Genomic DNA, 20,181 nt, shown 5'->3' on the forward strand with positions numbered 1-20,181 from the left:
TTTATTGTCTCTTTTGAACTTGAAATGCGTAAAAGGAGGTGACGACGTTAAGCTAGTCACGGGTGGCGGTGGGTAGGCGAACGGAATGAGGAGACTTTTGTTTCCGGAATGGATTTGCAAACATGTCTTACTTTTTCTTTTAGGTAATCTGGTGTTGTGGTTTGTGCCTGGTATACCTGAGTCTTGACGTACCCCCAAAGAAAAAAAATCAAGGGGGTTTAAATCTGGAAACCTTGCTGGCCAAGCAATGGGCCCGTGCCGCCCTATCCACTGCTGCGGGAAAACTTCATCCAGTCAATTGCACGCTATGCTGCTTCCGTGCGCAGGAGCTGCATCAGGCTGATACCAGATATCTTTAATCCTAGTCAATGGAACTTCGCATACAAAATTTTGAAGTGGTCCATCCAAGATATTGTTGACATATCGTTCGCCTGTAAGTGTGCTGTCGAAGAAGACAGATCCGATTATAGTACCACCGTAAATGCCGCACCACACATTGAAAGACCACTGATATTGGTGACGCGCCTGCCAAACCCAGTGAGTGTTCTTTTTACTCCAATAGTGAGCATTGTGGATGTTCACTTGAGCATTGCGCGAGAAGTTAGCTTCGTCGGTCCAAGGTACCTTGTTAACAAAGTCTGGGTCTTCTTCTGTCTTGATTAGGATCCAGTTTGCAAAGTCTGTGCGATTCTGGATGTCGCGAGGCTCCAATGCTTGGTCAGCTGCACGTGGTAGGGATGAAGTCGTCTCTTCTTTAGTATTCTCTACACCGAAGATTTCGAGACACCAGCTCCAGCACCCACACTACGGACACTTGCCTGGGGTTCTGCAGAAAACTTGGACAGGACATCCCTCTCCACTTCCTCGCCCAAAACTGAAGATTTGTGCCGTTTCGTGGTAAATGTCCCATTCTCTTTCAGCGTTTCATATGTACGCACAATGGTCATTTAGCTTGGCGCGTACCTGGATGCCAGCGTTGAAACAGCTTAACTGCGTGCCTTCTGTGTCCGCGTGATGCACCTAGGGCAAGAACCATATTGTCACGTGGTCGTGACGTCAACGAAGACAGCAGTCGGCGTTTGCAGGATGAAACTGTTTATTTGGCCGAACTTGTGGCCGGAAAATGAGAACTAGCACTACAGCAATACACGCTGTACAATGATAGCGGCGAACAGGGCGTCGTCCGTCGATCAACTGACAAGCGGTCAAGCGCGTTGGCTTTTATACAGGCGCTATGGAACTTTCCAGCAATATCGCTGATGGCGGCGTTATCTCTCGAGAAAGCTGGAACATTCGCGTGCGGCGCGCAATCTTAACAAGACGATCTACCAAAATCGTGAAGCTTCTCGAACACTGCTTCGGGGCCAGCGTCGAGCGTTGATAACCGTCCTTGCTGGTCAAACTCGAACACATCAAAATAAAAGAAGAAGCGGGCGTGGCATTGCCCCCCTCTGAAAAAGCATCGTCCCGATGCTTGCAACATGGAAAGGAAAAAGCAAGTGCATACACAAATAAATTACTATAACAAAGGAAAAAGTAGAGTCCCCAGGTTCGCTAACGCGCAAAAAACGGCTTAAGGCGCACGACATGGACGACTTCAGGTCGTGCGCGGCGTCGCTGGGAGTTCGTAATTCCGTCCGGGACGACCTCCACGCCCGCTTCTTCCACGCCCGCTTCTTCTTTTATTTTGATGTGTTCGAGTTTGACCAGCAAGGACGGTTATCAACGCTCGACGCTGGCCCCGAAGCAGTGTTCGAGAAGCTTCACGATTTTGGTAGATCGTTTTGTAATGCCACGCCCGCTTCTTCTTTTATTTTGATGTGTTCGAGTTTGACCAGCAAGGACGGTTATCAACGCTCGACGCTGGCCCCGAAGCAGTGTTCGAGAAGCTTCACGATTTCTTCGATGTAGGCGACCGTCGTGCCTTTGCTCACGTGCTTGTACTCGTTGCTGAAATTCGTGAGCATAACTGTTGCTTACCCAGCACCTCCACCAGATGTCACGTGGTCGTGACGTCAACGAAGACAGCAGTCGGCGTTTGCAGGATGAAACTGTTTATTTGGCCGAACTTGTGGCCGGAAAATGAGAACTAGCACTACAGCAATACACGCTGTACAATGATAGCGGCGAACAGGGCGTCGTCCGTCGATCAACTGACAAGCGGTCAAGCGCGTTGGCTTTTATACAGGCGCTATGGAACTTTCCAGCAATATCGCTGATGGCGGCGTTATCTCTCGAGAAAGCTGGAACATTCGCGTGCGGCGCGCAATCTTAACAAAACGATCTACCAAAATCGTGAAGCTTCTCGAACACTGCTTCGGGGCCAGCGTCGAGCGTTGATAACCGTCCTTGCTGGTCAAACTCGAACACATCAAAATAAAAGAAGAAGCGGGCGTGGCAATATCCACTCGTTGCTCATTCGAGTAGGTATGTTAGCTGCTTACACAGATTAAAACGATGTAACGTTGCTGTCCAGAACATGAAGGGTTACGGGTGCCTGAGGAGCGCCTGAACAAAGACAACTCGTAAGGAATGGTTCCTACGACGCAAACGCTTTGTGGGGTCTCTTTTTGTTCCAACTGGCGAAATTGCAGCAGCCGTCGAGGCCTTTCATCGTTCTGTCGCGTTTCGCCCTATCTGCATTAATCAGAATCAAACTGCTGCTTTTTTTCCTCGCAGTCGTGGCCGCTTTATCGCCGCGGTAGCCCTCGGCCAGCAGCGTGCATTTGCACCGTCATTCAACGAAAGACGGACACCCAAACATTGGCCACTTGCAAAGCACCCTGTCGCTTCCCCGTGGCAGCCGCAGACGACCTCATTCACCGGTTGCACGCTTGAGAGCAGCACTATAGCAGTGCGCTCAGGGTCCGTCAAGTGGCTTCTTTTCAAATTTCGCGGGCTTTTTTTACAACGCGGGAAAAATAACAGCGCGACACGTATCGTACAGGAAACAATTCAGTTCTTGGTTTCTAAAAGTGCTCTACAGCTCGGTGTTCATATTTTGGTTTTCAGCAAATATTTAAAAAGTTAAGTAATTAAAAATATTTAAATAATTGCTTTATGGGAAAATAAAAAAAAGCCTGAGTATCTATAGCTTAATGAGAGTAGTATAGGTTTGGTTCCATTTGCCTCTGAAGTGCCTTTCATCTTCAAAGTCTTGGCTCAAGTTTTGTGCGACAACCTGTATATTGGCGAAACAGGAAACTACAAAAGAAGGCTCCGGGAACATTTTAATTACGTCAAGAACAAGAAAGCGGCTTATAATGCCCTCGCAGAGCACGTTGCGTCTACTGGACACGATATCTACTGGGATAACGCTTGCATCATTGCCAAGGAAAGAAAGTTGTTTCCGCGATTGCAGATGGAATCTTCGGCCATTCAGACTACTGCGCATACACTCAACAGGAATATCTGGACACTCCCCCCCACCCCCCCTTTTATGTGCGGTGTCTGCAACACGTGATGACACGTGCATAAGAAGAGCGGCAATAAGGTACGCATTTGGGCTGGTTGGTTCTTGATTAACAGTCAAGAAGAGCGCACTACACCGTTTTCTGTCATTGTGAAGAAGGCTCTCGTGTGGGGAGCCGAAACGCCATCTTTTTTAATGTTTGTTTATTTTACCTTGGTCGGTGTTTTTGTTATATTGCACCACGTTCTCAACACAACTTCCCATCCCGGTCAACATTCTTCATCATTCGTTATTTTCCCTTTCACTTCTCCCCTGTGCATAGTAGTAGGCCAGAGCGTACAGCTCAGGCCGACTGCTCTGCCTCCTAATGAATTCTCTCTCTCTCTCACCACATGACGCGATGCGTTGAAAGAGGCCCTGTTTTGTTTGTTTAGTCTCATTTTGAATGAAGTTCTCAACATCGCATTGACCCATCTTCTCTTCTCGCATTAACAATAGGTTACTTTCTTTCTCTGCGTTTTCTGGCCCTTTCTCAAAGATATGTGCATTAGTGAAGGCCGAGCGAATTCACGCAACTTGGTGTTATTATCGAAGCGAAATTACATTTTGTTCGGGTGCAAGGGAAACAATGCGGTCGGTTTCAATGTCAATGTCGGCGTCACTGTGGCTTTCCCTGTAATACGGTAACCATTAAACTGCGATCGAGGTGCGTAAGCTGGGCGTGCAAGGGAGAACTACGAGGATGAGTTTAGAAGGAAGGTGACTTTATTCGCATAAACTTGCCGCTCGATCAGTTTCATAGTGCACTTCGTCGAGTAGGCGACAGAAAGGGCAGGGCGGCGACATTGCTTCCCCAAGCCCGGACTGTCCGTGGCTGTGCAATGCGCCCCTCAGCACTAGGCCGTTGGTTTTTGCTCACTCGGAATACATTTGAAAATAATCACTACATATATGCATTTACTGTAACGAGGTTCTTTGCGACCGCTAAAGCGCCGCAATAATCTACTTTCATTGATAACATTTTCATACCACAAAAAAAAAGTTTCTTGTGACTTGTTTCCTACTACAAACCTCTTTCTGTTCAGTGGGCATGGCGCAAGTGCATAGATTGGTTAGTAAGTAAGAGAGTCCTTTTCGTGAGACATAATCTTAATGGCGTAAGTACGACTTTGTACAATGTTACTTGATGCCGCCCGTGGTGGTTGATATACAAAAAATAATCTGCACGGTGCGTAGACTACTGAGGCATTTATTTTATGTTTTTCTTGCAGCCTCAATATAATTTCTGTCGCAGCAGTGCCTTGAACATATTTGTCTACAGGCGGGCCACCTGGTGACTGCTGTCTTGGTGACTTCTGAGTCCTCTATATTTCGTATCAGTGTGGCAAATTTGTGGTACTGGTGTTGTTTCCTTCCTCTGTGTCCCTGTCTTAGTTTGCGCAGAAAGGTTCTCAAGGTGAATATGTACCAACTAGCTCGACTTTCCCTCTTGTAGTACAACACACACATTGCCCGGACCCTTCAAGCTATCTACAGCCTCTGTATCTTTTATTTCCGAACACTTGGTAATGCATGGATACAGCTATAAATTTCTACTTGCTCAAAAATTGCAGGTCTCCAACTAGACCACGTCATAACTTGGGAGAGAACTCACCGTCTTCATTCTGCGTCGTATGGTCTCGGCGCAGCTCGCTAAAGGATCCCGCCCGCTCCACTTCAAATGCCGCATTCGATGGCGTAGAATCTATTAAAAGTACAATGAATCTATTGAGCAGTTCACAACACCACAGAATTTTAAAGAACACAACAGAAATGAAGCATTCTTATCAGAGGCGTAGGCAGCAGGGGAGGGGGAGGCCATACTTTATGTATGTTCGTGCGTGCGCTTTTATATGTGCGTGTATAAGTATACGTGCAAAAGTAAAAATTTTTGGCGGATGTTTCAATCCCCCCCCCATCCCGCCCTCTCCCCCTGGATACGTCAGCGATTAATATGGATAGTTGAGTGGAGTGGGTGCAATGGGTTTTACAGCAAGTGTGGTTCCGATACAAGCCCTCGCACGACGATCGGAGTCTCCATTTGAGCCTTCATTTTTAAAAGAAAATTTGTTGCAGCCATAGATCCGCAACGGTGTATCCGCCTACGTGACCGAAAGCGTCCCCAGATATTGTGCATTGCGGACCGCCGCCCGCTAACATGTTTCTAGCGAGTGCGTAATTCGAAGCGCTAGTTTGCAGGCATTTTCTCACAATAGTACAGTGTGAGAAAGTGAATACCACGCTGGCTGGTATTCATTTGAGTCCTCTCTGCTACCCATGAGCTAATTAGAGCATTTGTTGAGCTTCGTTCAGTATGCGCACTGGTCAGCGATCTCAGGCTTCGATAGCAGCGACAACAGCAAGATTAAGACTGCACCAATGCTTTTCATCTGACACTTCACCGCCTGCCTACGTAACGAGGAAAGACAGTGACAGCGGAGCTTCACAAAAATGTCTTTGCTGGGCGACGCTGACCTCTCACGGTTGACTCCCTGGTGCCAACGTCTAAAAGTGCAATGTGTTGCACCTCCAATAGTCGCGACAGGACAACCGTGAAATTTTCCCAAGCAAATTGCCTTGGTGGCCGTAGATCTACGGCCGCCACTTGGAAACACTGAGGTTTGCACCTGTGCCTTACGTGAACGAAACTTCTCTTCTGAATGGTGATAGCGTTGTGCATGAACATACGCATGCCCAACTTAAACATGCGCTGTGCGCACATCTCTTACGTGTTTAGGTCATGTTTATATAGGCGGGCCGCACATTCATCAAACGCCCGTACACATTTGCGCAATATTTAGTGAGGGTTCTCTGAACACTGTTCTCGCAGATTTGTGGGATCCACTGGAACTTCTCATTGAAAAGGCCGGAACGATTGCCAAAGGAATGTACCAGAGTTTTGACTTCTAAATAATCCTGGTATGAAGCGAAGCATAGTTTATATCCCACCGCGAGGCTGAAGCAATGAATACGATAGCAACTAATTGGAATGTCATACAAAGCAACACTAGCACTTCACTCCTTTAGCGTCCGGCCTGGCGCAACTCAACACAACGCTGGGGAGAAAGACGCCGCCGCTGCAGCGACCGAAGTGCGCCTCGTGCGGCTCATTGCTTCAACGCAGATACAGTATAACACAGCATGTGGAAAGAAGTGAGCCGTCTGCTGAACTCTAAATAATCCTGGTATGAAGCGAAGCATAGTTTATATCCCACCGCGAGGCTGAAGCAATGAATACGATAGCAACTAATTGGAATGTCATACAAAGCAACACTAGCACTTCACTCCTTTAGCGTCCGGCCTGGCGCAACTCAACACAACGCTGGGGAGAAAGACGCCGCCGCTGCAGCGACCGAAGTGCGCCTCGTGCGGCTCATTGCTTCAACGCAGATACAGTATAACACAGCATGTGGAAAGAAGTGAGCCGTCTGCTGAACTCTCTCAGATGTGCCTGGATGGTCAAAGTACGCGGTATTTGTCGAAGCCACGCAGCCACCCCCTCCCCCTCCGCTTATATGCCTTTCGCGCTGCGAAAGACGGCCGGCGTATTTTTCTCCGCTCGAGCCGCGATCGTCGGCTGTCTTCGCACGCCTTCACTCGCACTCAGAACATACGACGAGCGGCGCGATGTCAGCGGAACCTAACGGCGACAGCAAAATGCACCAGCAGTGTTCATATAACTGCTATCGCAATAAAAATCCTTGCATATTGCCGGGCATTAGAACATCTCAAACAGAACTGCCAGCTAGCTTTCTTTGTTGCGTTGCATGCGAGATGCGGAGTTGCGTGCGAGAGGCAATGAAAGCGCCGTAACATGCGAAAACACGTAATTTTGTTCAGATCTCTTATATGCTAGTAAAAGAAAAAGCATGTTCTCTTCTGCTGCGTATTCCGCCAACGAAACGGCCTTTATAATTGATTGTGGGATTATCATGTCTGTTGTCCGGTTAAATGCTTGATAGTAATATCATTGTCTTCACACCTATACTACTAACTCATGACTCCTTAGTTATATTAGCTCTCGGAGCATGTGTTGTGACATCCAGTGGGCTTAGACATTTGTGTGAAAATGTGCAAATTGTACAGTGCTTAGCGCTTTGTATAAATTTTTGTTCTAGTGCTATCGCACCGTAACTGTGAATCAACATCCGCAGTTTCATGTGTTGTAATAAAGTGTCATTGTGATAGCAGTTATATTGACACTCTAGACGGCTTTTTGCTGTCACCGTCGCCGTCGCCGTCATGTTCCGTATAAAGTCCAAATCGATGACATCGCTCCGCGCATCGTATTTTTTACGCGCGAGCAAAGGCACGTCAGCGCTGGGGATGAACACGGCTGAAGCAGCGATGAAACGAGCCGGCCACCTCCCTCACACAAAGGGCGCATGCGATAACATCACGCCTCATGCGAGGCCTGCAGTATATGGCTCCCCAAGCAGAGAGGAGTCGCCCCTTTCGTCTTTCGTCGGGCAGGGGAGCGTGGTGTGGCTCCGGGCGGTGAGGTGAGGGGTGTGACATCGCTCGAGGACCAACTGCGAACTTTGCTCATAAGAGCGCGGTCGCGAGCCCTGGCGCGCGCGCTACCTCGACAGACACGGGAAATGGTTCGTAAACTTGCTGTGATGCAAACTGCAATTCGGCCTAGTTGGAACAAATTCATCCTTAACTTACTCGCGCAAAACACACAGGGACTATAAGACTGTGAGATCACCTCTTATATCCCGTTGAGAGGACAGACAGCAAGAAAACTGCTTAATTCACTGGAGCGGCCGTATTCCCTTAAGCCAGTGATTTGTTGAGGTATACGAAATTGGAGGCAAAAAAGTCAGCTTCTAGCCTTACGTTTTATAAGATTTCAATTTGTTGGTATCGCATTCATTTCTTTGTCCTTGCGACAAAGCTGATTTTTCTTTATCCTTTGGTACTTCATAGAAAATTTTTTAACTTTGTAGAGGGAGAAGATTTTATGCCTAGTCGGTTACAACCTAAGATTAGGTCCAAGCTCCGTACGCAGATCTGCGGCGCGCCTGTCATTCACCTGTGCAAGGCAGTGGTGCTAGCTGGTTTCGTTCTAACCGTAAGTACTTTCTCGCTACTTATGTAAATGCCACGCACGATGCGAAAAGAAATTTTGTCTCCCTAGCATAAGATACAACCTTTGACTGAGCATTGATGTCCGAATCTTTGCTTAAACTTCATATGAAAATCAAGTTTTCAACCGGGAACCAGCGAAACAAACATGAGTGTGTATTAAAAATATCACCCACATGAATTACTCCAAAGGGTGCTTGACGTGACTGAAATGAGCGAATGCGATTGGGTATGGCATCTATGCAAATTTTCTCTGTGTGGGACAGCGGCCGCTGCGGGCAGAGCATACATTTATTCTTAGATTGCAACCGACTCTCAGAATAGCTGAAGTTTTTGAAATGTATTTATTACTTGAGTGAACACTTTATATGAACAGCTCTAGAATCGTAATTGTGCGACTGTGGTATTAATTTTTATTGGTAAAATACCGCATGAACTGCAACCTTCATAGAACACACAGAGTGCTCCATGAAATCCTTACTATTACAGAACGTAGCATTGTTTGAAGGCGTTAAATTGGGTTTTCGTTTGACTTCGAACTTACCTTTTTTGTCAACCTCCCAGAGCAGGCATTCGTCCTCGAATGTGCAATATTCTTGAAAAAGACAATGTAGAAGACGGAGCACATTAACAGCAGAGCAAGAGAAGCCGTTATAAGTGGAAGAAAACGTAACAGTCCTGGTGTGCATCTTCCCAAGAAATTGGATGTCTCTCTCTGAAGAAACCTTTTCAGAACGTTAACTTTTCTGGTGGTTTACTGTGCTTGTAAGTCCAATATTAGGGTCCGCGAATAGATGTGCGCGTCACTTTCTTGTGCTTTGCAGCAGCATATGGGTTGCACCTGCTCAAGTCCGTCGTCAACGTAACGTGACAACGCGCTTTTGTTTCTTTTGTGGTATACGGTAGTGCAAGCACAAAAATTTACGAAGTTGCCAGTTTTTGACAATTGGACGCAAGGGTGTTCACACGAAGTAGATGCGGCATTTCGAGAACAAGTGTAGTGAGGCATTCGCAAAGCTTGTTATCCTGGAGATTTACACGTAGACTGCTAAGACGCTACGCTATCATGGTAACAAAATACAGTGTTGAAAGGAGAATTACGCCGCGCCACCACATGTCCCCCAATCAGTGGTACATCGTATGATACAGGTACCGACAATTTATGTTTTTAGGTAAGAAGGTATGTTCACATATCAACATATCATTGCTCACGACGTGCTAATATTGACCAAGGGCGGTTTAAGATAAGCTTAAGTGCAGGATTACCCCGTAAAATGGCTTTTATAAAGCTTGAATTATAACTGGTCATCTTACCGATTGGTGGACAATATCCGTCAGCAAACTCAACGTCGTCTAACATAATTCCAGACTGTGAGTCGAATGCCCCTACTGCCAAACCTTCAAAGACAAGCTGTAAAAAAAAAACAAAAAATAAAGTCACATATAAATATATAAAACAGGCTTGGCGATAGCTTTAAAAGGTATTTGTATTCTACATCGCACGAACAATTTACTCCAACGCTGCTACGAAAGTGCAGGTATGTTATAACTAATAGCAGCCAATACTCATACAAGGTTCCCGTCGGTAAAGCAAATGCAGAGTTTCGCTTTTTTATGATTCAATAACTCTGGTTGCCAATGATGAGTTCTGAATAGGGACATTTGATCGTGGGACCAGGACCTTTCCTCAAAACGCCTCTCGCTGAGGAGCAAGGAGGCAATTTATGCTTGAACTTCTGGGCTTTCTCGCGCCCAGATACAATCACGAGAGTTTGATACGCGATTGGTCATGGTCAAGTTTAGGCAGTTTTCTTGTATAAAACAACTAAAAAAAACTTTAACCCACGTTCCATTCTGTGCTTGAAGTGATGGTCACGGTGCGTGCCCTCCACTGGCAGTTTTGCGAATGTGAATACACGGACACCAACGGATCACTTAGCGCTCTCTCTGTTGTAAATCTGCAGGAGCAAAGCATAAAAACGGCGTAAGATGCATGCAGTATCGCTAATTAAGACGTGAAAAGATGAGTTTTGCTCACAGGAATGTCAAGTAAACGGCCACCTACATTGTGAAACTGTAGGGAAAGAACACTTATTTAATGAGACCTCAAAGTGGCGTCGTGAAGGCTCTATGCCCAATTTCAGGGCTAACTTTCAACAAGTGTTCGTTTGGATAGATTTATACACACGTTAAGTAACCTCCGATAGTAGACATTAATCCGTAGCCCTACACTACCACATTTTCGGTGTACTGCCTTTTATGTTTACACCTTGCGTTTAGAGAGTTACAGCGCGGTTTTGCCTGGAATAGTTGATTTCCTCTCACTATCAAGGCGTAGTCCACTGAATGTTGCCGTATTTCTTGGCCTAAAATGTAAAACATAAAGAGGTGCCTCGCCTTCAGCGATCATCACAACCATCATCCTCGCATACACATAAGTCCAATGTCATTTCTTTTTAGGGATGGAAGATTTCCTCAAGCTGCCTTTATGCAGTTTTTCCCCTTATACTCAACCACAAACTCGCGTCGTTTTTGTATTGCGCGCTTACATATACTCAAACGTAAAAAAAAGGTCGCACAGTCCGTTGTTCATTTGGCTAAGACGACTCGAAAACCACAGCCATCTTCGTACTTTTCTCCTGTGTCGATTGTAGTGATCTCATACAACCCCTACCCCTCCTCTTCCCCGAGAGCTTTCTGCACCCAATGTGATTTTGCACGGCATCCGGGATAGGAGGCTTTGGAAGCTCTCTGCACATAACACGGACTTGGTTTTGCGGTGCCTCCGGGATCGGCCCAACTTTGAGCAAGCGACCATGTAATGTGACGACGCCATCATATCACTTCGCGTTACGTGACATCCAGGTGATGTCATCACATGATATGATTTTTTGCTTCACTCGCGTTGGCGTCGACACTGACGGTCACCTTTCGCGTTTGCTGAGGCTTTCGCCTTGAAAATAAAACGTTTACATCAGTTACCTTCAAAAATAGATGTACGGATACCTGTGAGTATAAATGCACTAACCTGTACACATTCAGTCGGTTAATGACCCCGTAGCCGCTATACCAGAAAGTAACGCAAGTGGCATCGGTGGGTGGACGTCTTTGCATGAACACCCTGGAGACAGGGTGGTGCGAGTCGACTGCTGTCGTGTTTAGGTACAAGTACCGTCCTGCAATGACAGTGAATACTCAATGCATGAATTATCAATTGCTCTATACATGAACAGCTGGACTATCCCTGAAATTTTGATAGCATGAGCCCAGTAATGACACGGCAGCAAAAGCGACTTTGTTTGTCGACTGTCCAGCGCAAAAATGTTATAAAAGAAAGTTATAAAAGGATGAAAGGTTATTCATTCTTTATGTAACTGTGCGCGTCTTCAGAAGGATAAGACCAAATCGAACTTCGTTTACTTTTTGTTTCCAAGATATCTTTTGAGATGTGTTTTATCATATATAATATATTCTATTAGGTCTTTACATAAATGGTCCTTGCTATTGCAGACGACCAGCCCACGCACGCATTTCGCACGCTTTTCGCTCACAAAGGGGCTTATGAGGCTTAGGCCTCAATAAGTCCGTCAACGATATTAGCTGCCGTAGTTATAGAAAATCTACGGCTGCGTTTTCTTTAGGCTCTGTGCGCATGTGTTCCCGAACGAAAAAAAAAGGAAGATCATAGCGGCAATAAAATTTGCGTTATCGTTGCTTATCGTACATCTCTCTAGTGCAACTCCAGTATTTCCAGTACGCCTGGTTGCTACATGGTGTGACAAAAGTAACACATAATGCGTTGCCTATATCTGTCAAAACCACTAAAATAACACGTAATGCGTTTGTAAAGATGCCGCATGTTTTCAGTGAGACACACTGTTTTTATGATGTGTTCGGAAAAGGCCGTCGTAATGTTCTCTTACACACAAGTGTTTCATAGTGTTTGTGCTTGTGCGATGCAAGACTACCGCACCTACGAGGCATTGCTTAGACTACGCCCATGGTACATTTCCTGTACCTAGTGCCACGTTTTTTGCGGTAGTCTTGTCGGCTGGACTCACTACGAGCAACTGTTGTGCAGAGTTGAACCTACTTGACGGCGGCAGGAAGTGCAAGCGTTGACGGGGAAGCACAATGCAAGCACAAAGAAAAAAAGAACTTGTGGTTCAGCAGCCCCAACTAGGTAAGCAAACAAGGGGCATTGTCCTTGTGTACTTACCTGTCATGTCCTTGATCGTGTGGTCTGCAAAGCAGACATGCATGGCGCGCCGAATTTCCCAGGTGTCGTAGCTGTTTGGACCTGGTATCACCTGGCACGGCGATCCAACTTCCCAGGAGCAAAAGTCTTCACGAGGAGGCATAATGCAAGCCCACGATAAGATATGTAGCCAATGTAAAGTTTAAGAACAAATATAGTCGCACGACAGCGTTTCGATAAACCGTGTACTGTCTTTTCATGCTCGTAGTTAACTCTATATGGAATTAACGCAGCTACATTCTTCTTCATATTTTATAACGTTCGCATACGTTAGTGCATAAAATACATTTAACCTGATATCCAATGTGTCATTTGGGAAAGACTAATAACACGAAGCATTGCAGGGCAGAAGCTCAACCAGGGCAAATTCAATCGTAAGATGGCCAAGCAGCTATCACTTAGAGTAATGTGCATACCAAGACGTTTAGGAGCGTAAAAAATATTTGTACTTCCATTCAGCAGTGGTTATTTGTGCACTGAAACATGATAAAACAATGGGAAGCATGTTTCATTCTCTAACAATTGAAGGCGAAAGCATACTGCACAATTGGAAATGCGAAATGTTCTGCAATCGTGGACCAGAATTCTTGCAAAACATAACGAGCCCCGGTGTGAGGGACAGGCATTGAATTTCTTTCACGTTCTCAGCCGACTGCATTCTCCCTCTTCTCTGAGGCTTCCTGAACTTCACTTGGTTCTGCACTAGTACCTCTGGGGTCACCTTGGACACTGACAGATCTGCCCTGCCGAACAGCTCAACCGGACTAGTCATGATACGAAGGTTGGTTGCGACGATGAAATTCAAGACGTCTCACGCAACAACATCGACGACAGCAGAACTGGCAGCCCTTCGTACCGCGTTACAATTCGTCGTTGACCAACCGACACACTAGTAGACTATTTTATGCGACTCGAAGGCGGCACTTCAGTATCTACCGTCAGTATTACGCCGCGGTCCACAAGAACAGCTGGTACTAGAGACAGCAGATGTTATACACTACCTAAACGAGAAAGGATATCATATCACTTTTCAGTGGTTACCCAGTCACTGCGGAATCATCGGCAAAGAGCGGGCCAATGAAGCTGCCCGCTTAGCCCACGCAGAGGACCATGAACTACTCCTACTGCTTTCTAGGACCGACGCTGCAGGGAAGCTCCGTTGCTTGCTCGCCAACGCACCACGTCACAATGCAATGAGCCGCACTTCAAGCAAGCCCGATTGTAGTCATTTGACCCTACCTTAAGTATTCAAGTCATATCAAGGCATCGCCGAGTAGACGCGACCCTCTAATGTAGGCTGGGGTTGGGCGTTGCGTTTACCAACGCCTATGCTTTCCGCATTGGGATGGCCATCACCGCAGCCTGTGACCACTGTGCCAATGAAGGAACAATTGGACGTATCTTTTGCGACTACGTATAGTGCGCAGCGACTATCCCTTTGCAACGCGCTCAACAAGTTGGACGACGGACCTTTGTCGGAGGAAACAAATTTACGACTTCCACAAGACGCAACGTCGCAGAAGAAGGCCCTGCAAGCGCTACTGCGTTTTTTGCGATCGACCAGCCTTTCCGAACGACTGTTAACAAAAGTCCTTCCTGTGTGTGTTCTTGTTTTTATTCTGTGTCTGTGCGTGCGTTTTTTTCTCTCTCTCTACATCCGTTTTCTTGCCGCTATTTCCCCACCCCATTGCAGGGTAGCAACCCGGATGCTAACATCTGGCTAACTTCTCGGCCTTCTTCTTCATCTCTCTCTTTTTCTTGGTCCAAGCAACGATGGCACATGATAGCGTTATAGTGTGCCGTTATATGATGGCGTCACAAATATACACGATTGATGATACTATTATGATATCACATGGTGGTGTCACAACTTTACATCTTGATTACGGCACAGTAATTTAAAAAGATGTCATTAGTGGCGTAGATATCACGTAGGTTTTCGTGTTCATTCGTTTGAAGTGTTTAGCCCAAGGGGCTACGCAACGGTACACCTAAAGCTTTTGCCTTTAGGTGTACCCTGTACCGCGGACACACAACTGGCGAATAATTAGAACATGCAGATTATTTAAACAGATCCATAAATCGCCACTTGAGAGACAGCGCTTGTTTTTGTCACCTTTCTTCGTCCCGCCCGTTTTTTTTCTCGATTTTTTTCTGTAACCCCATGAATCACCCTCGATACGTTCCGGGCTGCAACTCTTATGATTGGGGACGTGTCAAGCTGCGACATCGTGTTCCTGTCCAAGGCAATCGGTGGGTGGAGTCACTTCAGCGCATTGGTACACAACGCATCAACTCTCGCTATCCGACCAGTGCCAGAATCTGCTTCTCTGCTGCAGTAACTTTGCCCCTGAAGATATCATTACTATTCTAAGTATTTATGGTGCTTGGAATGCACTTCTAGTCAAACAGAACTGAAACCATCCTTATAAACGAGATAATGTCAATGATGCAGGAAGCCACGCACGTGCTCCGAAAATTCATACAAGACACATGAGGGAGCCGGACACGCTGCTTCTTCATGCATGTGTCCATTTTCTCCTGAGTCACTTACTCGGCGCCGTGCACACGCATGACTCGCACTGACGTCAAGAAAATTGACACCCTCTAAAGCAAGGCCCACAATCCAGCCGTGGACGCGCAAAACAGTCTATCTGCTGACAAGCTACTGAAGCTAGGGCTCCACTACCCTACCGAAAAGCTCGTAGGGGCTCACCTGAACGATCTACGGGTTCGACTTTCTAGCACGTACGACAACGGGGCGAACCATTCTCGGCAGACTGGGCATTAACGCAACACTGCAGCAGCAACAGCAAACTGACAATCCTTTTTACCCAAGTGGTTTCAGAACCATATGGTTGTTGAAGCGCTACCAAGAAACATACATCCCCGTTTACAATGAAGGAAGAAGGGCTCCGCCGGCGAAAACCATCGCCAGACAGTACGTCGACGATGCACTCGTCGCTTACACCGTTAAGAGAGCCTCCACATCCACCGTCGTCGTAAGCCACGGACATCTGGAAAGCGTCTGTATCCCTAGTGACTGACCCTTTCGTCCCAGAGGAAGTGGCCATGGGCCTGGCAAACACACGGACGACCGCAGACACGTTCATAACGGGCGCTCAACTAACATGCCGCAATAACTTTTACGGCAGAATTCACCGAACCTCCTGGTAAATAATCTAGAGCCCCCTCCCCACTTCTAGAAGACGTGAAAAGATCTGTGGACACCAGCGCACCGTGACATCCAGCCAACAAGATGACAGATCTCACGTTTCCAAGTTTCACTAACCGAGCCCCTGCAGCAAAGTAATAGCCCTGGCACCATCATCTTCTCGTTTCTTACCAGGAAATAATGCGCTATAGGTTGCAACGTACAATTTTCCCAGTCCCGCGTACAATCCTAAATGAAGGTCAAGAGCGCATCCTACGACCATTTGAAACAACAGTTTTCCCCCAGATCTCTAAAAACTACTGCTTCACCCTCTACATATCCTCCCCACTTTGCGACTTTTGTGAAGCACAGGGCACCATTTACTATATGGGTAGGGGCTGTACAGAATCACATCTCAGTCGACCAAATCCATACAACACATCTGAGTTTTAGAAGTTAGCCCTAGCCGGCCCTACCCTCAATGATCAGCGCCAGCTGCTAGCGAGCGCCCTCGGCGTGGCAAACGCCTATGGTTTCCTGAAAGTGGGAAGACCACCCCGAAGGCGCTATTTAAATAACACAGGAATAAAAATGCTTATTCTCTCTCTCTCCCGTAGTTACGCTTATAGGGGATGGTTCTCATCTTTATTCACTCCGCATACTTCTAGCGTTTGCAGATTCTCAGCTTTTGCCGAACAAAAACTGTAAGTGGCCAGTGACCGGAATTTTAAGCAGCAACTGATGACACAGAGCTGAGCCACGCTTTGGCGAAAGAATTTACTAAGGCAAAATCCTTGGATCCCTGAACAAATGCGAAAACTGACCACCGTCGCCAACAGGAGTGATCCTAAAAATTATCACGTAGTACGGTCAGCATATACTATTGTCATAACGTCCCACGTCGGCACAATTTGTGACGTCACATGATTTCATCCCAAGACATGGTCGTTTGGTCAAAGGTGGGTCGATTCCGGAAGCGCTGTGGAACCCCGTGAAGCGCACAAAGCTTTCGCGCGGAAAGGGTGATCGCTACGATAGACTGAGACGGAAAAGAGGAAGCAGATGGCCCTCGCCCTCGTCTCGTCTTAGGCGAATGCATCAGGAACCTCGTGAATTTTCTGAAGTGCATCTTCATAGGTCTAAACATAGGTGCAGCCGCCCGGGCCCAGGGATTCGTGAGCACGTAACGTCAAAGCACCTCACTCAATTAGTGAACACACGTTCTCGGTTCTCGTCTATGCTTCACCACAATATCCTCAGAATATCTCCAGTTTCCACGTGTGAACCAAATCAGCATTAGTGTCCATCCAAAGTTCCGCGTTGTTTTGACGTCTCGTGTACGCCCCCGAATTCATTGCGATATACTTTCCCTAGTTGCTTATTTTAATTACCTTCAGTGAAGCAGCGCGGTTCACCGGCTACCCGAATTCACCTACACTGAGCTATGAGTTTAGAAAGGAGCCTGAATAAACTTGTAGCATTGCGTAATTTGTTGTGGTCATGGAATAATCCACAGATCACCTTGCCGCAATAATACATCGCAAACCCAAACGCAAAGAGAAACACCTGAGTTTTCATTTCGCATGCCCGACGAGTCATTCCCTCTCAACTCCAATCTATTCGATCGGGCCTTGTGCATTGTGCTCGAGCTTCCATAACGGGCAAATGCAGTTGGTCTCTGTGTGGCAGGACTTCACCGGTAATGACAACCCGCTTAAATGCTGTGGCACCGAGAACGTCATCCCTCAGCGTCCATTCTTGAGCCACTATATCGAAAAATATCGAGCACATCGTCACTCTTCCTGTGAACTTTCCGGAAATTTATCCCTGCGTTTCCTTTTCATCTATTTCTCCTTTCGTGAAATGCTTTTTCACATCAGCACTTCCTTTCGCAAAACATGGCAACATAAAGCCGCTGGTATTAAGAAAACAGTGTTCATGGCGGTAAAATTAGCTGGGTGTTCAAGCTTTTTGTTGTCTCATTTACGTCAAATACTTTCAGAAACATAAAATATTACCGAAGGACAATAACACCTCTCTGCTTACCTCTTTGTGGGCATGACCCAGTGTCGACGCGTATATCATCCAGAGCAACTAGGCCCGCTTTCATGTAAAACGATAGCCGAAGCTGAAATGTAAATGGCAGAAAGAGAGATGTTGCCGCAATTGGAATGAACTGTAGCGTGCGTAAAGAATGCAATCGAAGGAAGTTTGCCCATTTTATTGAACATAAACTAAAGAGAATAAAGTGTAAATTTTCTACATTTACGTTTTTGATCAGTGCCACTGTAGTGTATGCTACGTTCTGCCGCTGCGCAAGATGTCGCTCACACACACACACACAAAAAACGAACATAGAAATCCCGAGTGTGCCATTTCAGCACCCGTCAAGTATTCGGCTGACGTTATGCATGGAAAAGAAGAAATAGTGGGTTTCACTTATAAGGCAATAAAGGTCGCGTTCTCACTGCATGGAAGTTACATAGTTTCTTCCTCAGTGCCTTTTCGATGAAAACGAATACTGAAATTCAAATAAAATAATAAACACGTAATAAATTGTTGCAGTAATAGTACGGAAGCGTAGCCATTTAGGCCTAAGCACGCAACATGTATACTGTCCGGCCTACCTACGGAGAGGGCAAGTGCGAATAAAACATAAAGTCTAGCGTAAACCAGAAGCGTAACCAGAAGAAAACACATAGACACACGTTAGAGATGTGAATAGAACACCGCAACCCGCATTCGCATATGACGACGACTATTCCAGGATTTAAACTTGTATACACTCACAGAATAGATGGCGTAAAAAGCGCGTCTTTTTGTCCCACAACAGTAATCGCCATTTATTTTGTCTTCCTTTCCTTGCGTTATCGCCGCGCGCCCGGCACTTTCTGGTCACGAACGCCATGTGCGCTGTCGGCGTGACATGGCATTCTTGGCAGGAAAGTAGCTAGTGCCGAGTTTTCGAGAAAGTAAACGCAAGCACGCCAGATGACGATTATTGTTGTGGGACGAAAAGACGCCCTTTTTACTCGATCTATTCTGTCAGTGTACATTGTAAAATCTAGAAACTTTCTCTTCGACTGCCCAAACAACCAAAAAATTCAGAGACATACACGCGTACCTTGAATTTACCCTCGGGCCTTTTGAAGTCGACGACCACGTGGTCCCATTGGTGGCTGTGACGAGTGATCGTGCCAAACAGACGGTCGGCGCCAGACCATACATCGAGACTGTGGAAGATAATATCGTACATCTATGATGTCCGACATGAAACGTTCTGCGAGTTCTCTTGTGCAAGCGAAGAGAGTGCTTTGCTGTAAACGACAAATACGTGCCCCGGGCACACACGCACAACCAGAAAGCCCACGAAGGATAGTGCAAGGTGACATGGTCACCAGGAAACAGAGTCTTTAAATTGAACATAAATATATGCGAGTAGCTAAAATATCATATATGATGTCTGCACTCCAGCGGGGCTTCTGGTCACTGCTTCTAAACGTAAAACCCCAGATATTATTATTATTATTATTATTATTATTATTATTATTATTATTATTATTATTATTATTATTATTATTATTATTATTATTATTATTATTATCTTCATGCTTCTCTCGAGACACGCTGCGCCAGCTATAGGCGAGGCCGCGAAGTCCGCGTCGCGCATGCGCAGTGGCATATCCTCATTGGCCCCGCGTAAGATAACACCGCTTAAATCCAGGATTGAAGAGCCAGTTTAATGGTGTACAGTACTGTACATAGAGGAGACAACCAATACGCTCTTAACATCCACCCTCTAGCTTCTTGACGCGCATACACACACGCGCACTCCCGCACGCATGCACGTAAACGGAGGTGGCTGTGGCTACAACACATCAGTTGTAGCGCGGCACCCCAACATCTGAGCAGTACGACCGACGTTATAGTAGCGCAATACTTTGCGCAGATACACGAAGACATGAAAACAAGAAAGGGAGCGCGCATGCGCTCGAGTGTCCGTTTTCTTCGTGTTATTATTGCGTTACGATAGAAACACAAGTAGGCCAATTTCCCACATTATTATAATAAATATTTATTGTTGGTGTTTCGCGTCCCGAAACCAAGATATCATTATGAAGGACGCATTTGTGGAGGTCTCCGTATATTTGGACCATCTGGGGTTCCTTAACGGGCTCCTAAATCCAAGTACACGGACCTCAAGCATTCCCACCTTACTAAGCACGG

The 20,181-nt window shown here is 46.3% G+C and overlaps 1 protein-coding gene across 1 annotated transcript; it reads right to left on the reverse strand.

Annotated features, from left to right (window-relative positions):
* Window positions 1-10,379: 10,379 nt before the first annotated feature.
* LOC119381985 (apical endosomal glycoprotein) lies at window positions 10,380-18,083 on the reverse strand. Its single transcript, XM_037649731.2, has 4 exons — window positions 18,001-18,083; window positions 12,762-12,887; window positions 11,571-11,718; window positions 10,380-10,500 (listed from the first exon to the last, which is right to left on the reverse strand). Exons 1-4 carry the CDS (start codon window positions 18,062-18,064, stop codon window positions 10,380-10,382), a joined length of 459 nt encoding a protein of 152 aa, XP_037505659.2. The 5' UTR covers window positions 18,065-18,083.
* Between the last annotated feature and the right edge of the window lie 2,098 nt (window positions 18,084-20,181).

This window comes from Rhipicephalus sanguineus, chromosome 2 (genome assembly GCF_013339695.2).
Source record: "Rhipicephalus sanguineus isolate Rsan-2018 chromosome 2, BIME_Rsan_1.4, whole genome shotgun sequence".
NCBI classification, from domain to species: Eukaryota; Metazoa; Arthropoda; class Arachnida; order Ixodida; family Ixodidae; genus Rhipicephalus; species Rhipicephalus sanguineus.

Bases quoted from the DNA above. Each gene is read 5' to 3' on its own strand.
- LOC119381985 (XM_037649731.2), bottom strand. From the start codon at position 18,064: ATGAAAGCGGGCCTAGTTGCTCTGGATGATATACGCGTCGACACTGGG. The intron at 12,888-18,000 runs GTAAGCAGAGAG...CTCCTCGTGAAG, and splicing joins TGGGTCATGCCCACAAAGAG to ACTTTTGCTCCTGGGAAGTT. The intron at 10,501-11,570 runs GTTAGTGCATTT...TTGCTCCTGCAG, and splicing joins AACCGACTGAATGTGTACAG to ATTTACAACAGAGAGAGCGC.